The sequence below is a fragment of the Palaemon carinicauda genome, chromosome 33, assembly GCF_036898095.1.
Source record: "Palaemon carinicauda isolate YSFRI2023 chromosome 33, ASM3689809v2, whole genome shotgun sequence".
Taxonomy (NCBI): domain Eukaryota; kingdom Metazoa; phylum Arthropoda; class Malacostraca; order Decapoda; family Palaemonidae; genus Palaemon; species Palaemon carinicauda.
The window spans coordinates 36,385,428-36,388,768 of record NC_090757.1 but is presented as its reverse complement, the minus strand read 5'-3'; the positions used below and the strand labels follow the sequence as shown (position 1 = coordinate 36,388,768).

The 3,341-nt window shown below is 33.6% G+C and overlaps 1 protein-coding gene across 1 annotated transcript; it reads left to right on the top strand.

Moving 5' to 3' along the window:
* The first annotated feature begins 1,242 nt into the window (after window positions 1-1,242).
* On the top strand, window positions 1,243-1,752 carry LOC137626149 (serine-rich adhesin for platelets-like). Its single transcript, XM_068357226.1, has one exon. It carries the CDS (start codon window positions 1,243-1,245, stop codon window positions 1,750-1,752), a length of 510 nt encoding a protein of 169 aa, XP_068213327.1.
* Window positions 1,753-3,341: the final 1,589 nt, after the last annotated feature.

The following is a 3,341-nucleotide window of genomic DNA, read 5'->3' as shown; positions in this document are numbered from 1 at the left end:
TGAATTTAGATATTTTACATCGTTTTGAAAACCGCCTGAATCAAGGATGAATTTAGATATTTTACATTATTTTGAAAACTGCTTGAATCAAGAATGAATATGAATATTTTACAACGTTTCGAAAACGGCCTGAATCGAGGATGAATTTAGATATTTTACAACGTTTCAAAAACCGCCTGAATCAAGGATGAATTTAGATATTTTACATCGTTTTGAAAACCGCCTACATCAAGGATGAATTTGAATATTTTACAACGTTTCGGAAACCACCTGAATCAAGGATGAATTTAGATATTTTACATCGTTTTGAAAACCGCCTACATCAAGGATGAATTTGAATATTTTACAACGTTTCAAAAACCGCCTGAATCAAGGATGAATTTAGATATTTTACATCGTTTTAAAAAACGCCTAAATCAAGGATGAATTTAGATATTTTACGTTTCGAAAACCGCCTAAATCAGGGATGAATTTAAATATTTTACAACGTTTCGGAAACCGCCTGAATCAGGGATGAATTTAAATATTTTACAACGTTTCGGAAACCGCCTGAATCAGGAATGAATTCAAATATTTTACAACGTTTCGGAAACCGCCTGAATCAAGGATGAATTTAGATATTTGACAACGTTTTAAAAACAGCTTGAGTCAAGGATGAATTTAAATATTTTACAACGTTTCGAAAAACAGCCTGAATCAAGGATGAATTTAGATATTTTACATCGTTTTAAAAACTGCCAGAATCAAGGATGAATTTAGATGTTTCACAACGTTTCGAAAACCGCGGGAATCAAGGATGAATCACACCTGAAAACATTTTAGATGGTTGGTTAGTTTTAAAAAAAAATATGCAACGTAACAGCTTACATATGAATATTACCCTTAATAAAATTCTCTTTGTTTCGTTGTCACAAAAATGAAAGGACTAGTTACATTAATTGGAGTCATTAATATGTAGCCATGAGTATAATTGATGTTTTATTAGTTCTCCATAACATTAAATCGAGCTTAGTCCATAAGAATACTGTAGATATTGTTGGCTATCATCGGCGATACAGATATGTTGAGGCTGATGAAGTGAATGGAATTTCATTGTCAGGCTCAAGATTCCTTGTTCCAGCAGCATGTTACTGTTGGAGAAGGTTCATGGAATGGTCGAATAACAGGAATATTCAGGAATTAAATAATTGTTACACATGGGGAGAGTACTATTTCATGGGAATAGCTGATGCAGGATAGAATATGAAAACCTGTATAAGAGACTCTTTAGCTATGGTTAGCAGCTCTTCTCAGAGGACTCTCCAAAATATGAAAACCTTTAGAAGAGACTCTTTAGCTGTGGTTAGCAGCTCTTCTCAGAGGACTCTCCAAAATATGAAAACCTTTAGAAGAGACTCTTTAGCTGTGGTCAGCAGCTCTTCTAAGAGGACACTCCAAAATATGAAAACCTCTAGAAGAGACTCTTTAGCTGTGGTCAGCAGCTCTCCTAAGAGGACACTCCAAAATATGAAAACCTCTAGAAGAGACTCTTTAGCTGTGGTCAGCAGCTCTCCTAAGAGGACACTCCAAAATATGAAAACCTCTAGAAGAGACTCTTTAGCTGTGGTCAGCAGCTCTCCTAAGAGGACACTCCAAAATATGAAAACCTCTAGAAGAGACTCTTTAGCTGTGGTCAGCAGCTCTCCTAAGAGGACACTCCAAAATATGAAAACCTCTAGAAGAGACTCTAGCTGTGGTCAGCAGCTCTCCTAAGAGGACACTCCAAAATATGAAAACCTCTAGAAGAGACTCTTTAGCTGTGGTCAGCAGCTCTCCTAAGAGGACACTCCAAAATATGAAAACCTCTAGAAGAGACTCTTTAGCTGTGGTCAGCAGCTCTTCTAAGAGGACACTCCAAAATATGAAAACCTTTAGAAGAGACTCTTTAGCTATGGTCAGCAGCTCTTCTAAAAGGACACTCCAAAATCAAACCATTTATTCTCTAGTCTTGTGTGGTCCTATAGCCACTGTATCATGGTCTTCCACTATCTTGGGTTAGAGTTCTCTTGCTTGAGGGTACACTCGGGCACGCTGTTCTGTTTTGTTTCTCTTCCTCTTGTTTTTTTTTTTAAGGTTTTTATAGTTTATATAGGAACTATTTATTTTAATGTTACTGTTCGTAAAATATTTTATTTTTCCTTGTTTCCTTTCTTCACTGGGCTATTTTTCCTGTTGGAGCCCCTGAGCCTATAACATCATTTTTTTCCAACTAGGGTTGTAGCTTAGCAAGTAATAATGATAATAATAATAATAATAATAATAATAATAATAATAATAATAATAATAATAATAATAATAGATAATTAATAACAATAACAACAATAATAAAAGACACAAGGGAAGAATAGGGAAGAACATCATAGATTAAGAAAAAAGAAACGACTCTGAAAGTTTGTGTTAAGTATTGAAGACTTATAGGAATATATTTGGAAAATTTTAATACAGTAAAGAAAACGGAATTAACCTCTAAAAAAAAAAAGTTAAAAAATAAGTTCACGCCAGTTTATTTCCACCTGTTGATTCTTGGACTGACAACTTACAGTACTAGTAATCTAATTCCTTATTTCAGAGCGTTTGCAAGCTAGTATGAGATTTCTAACGATCATTTTGTATTTCTGTGGTTTTATTAATTACATTTATGCAGCATACTACTTATATTGTTATTCATACTTATTTTGTGATACACGTTATTTGTTATGTATTTTGTAATATTCAGAATATCGCCTTCCTTTGAGTTTAATATGTTCCCGATAGACAAGAGTAAGGCTGTTTGAAATGGATTATGTAATTTTGCAAATGTAATTTGCAGAATATGTGCTGAGTATTTTAAATCATATATTCTAGATACTTGGGAGTATAAGCATAGCTGGTGAGAAATCTAGTATTTTCTTAGTCATGGAGGGGATAGTTTTACTAGTTATTATTATCATTATTATTATTATTACTAGCTAAGCTACAACCGTAGTTGGAAAAGCAAATTGCTATAAGCCTAAGGGCCCCAATAGGGAAAACTAGCCCAGTGAGGAATGGAAATAATGAAATAAACGGTATAAGTAATGAAGAATTAACATAAAACATCGAGTCGTTGAGAATTATCCGGTTTTATCTTCATTCAATGAGTTACTTTTTCTGGGTGCACATGTTTAAATAAAATAAAATCCTCTTATAAGTCCTATAGTCCAAACATTGTCCTAGACCCAGATCCTATTTAAATGTTTCAAGTAACGTAAAAAAAATGTACAAGTTCTATGCATATGTTCGTTCAAGCTATAACACTAATTTACCTTTGCTTTTTATTCATA

Coding starts and splice junctions, on each gene's coding strand:
- LOC137626149 (XM_068357226.1), top strand. CDS start 1,243: ATGAAAACCTGTATAAGAGACTCTTTAGCTATGGTTAGCAGCTCTTCT.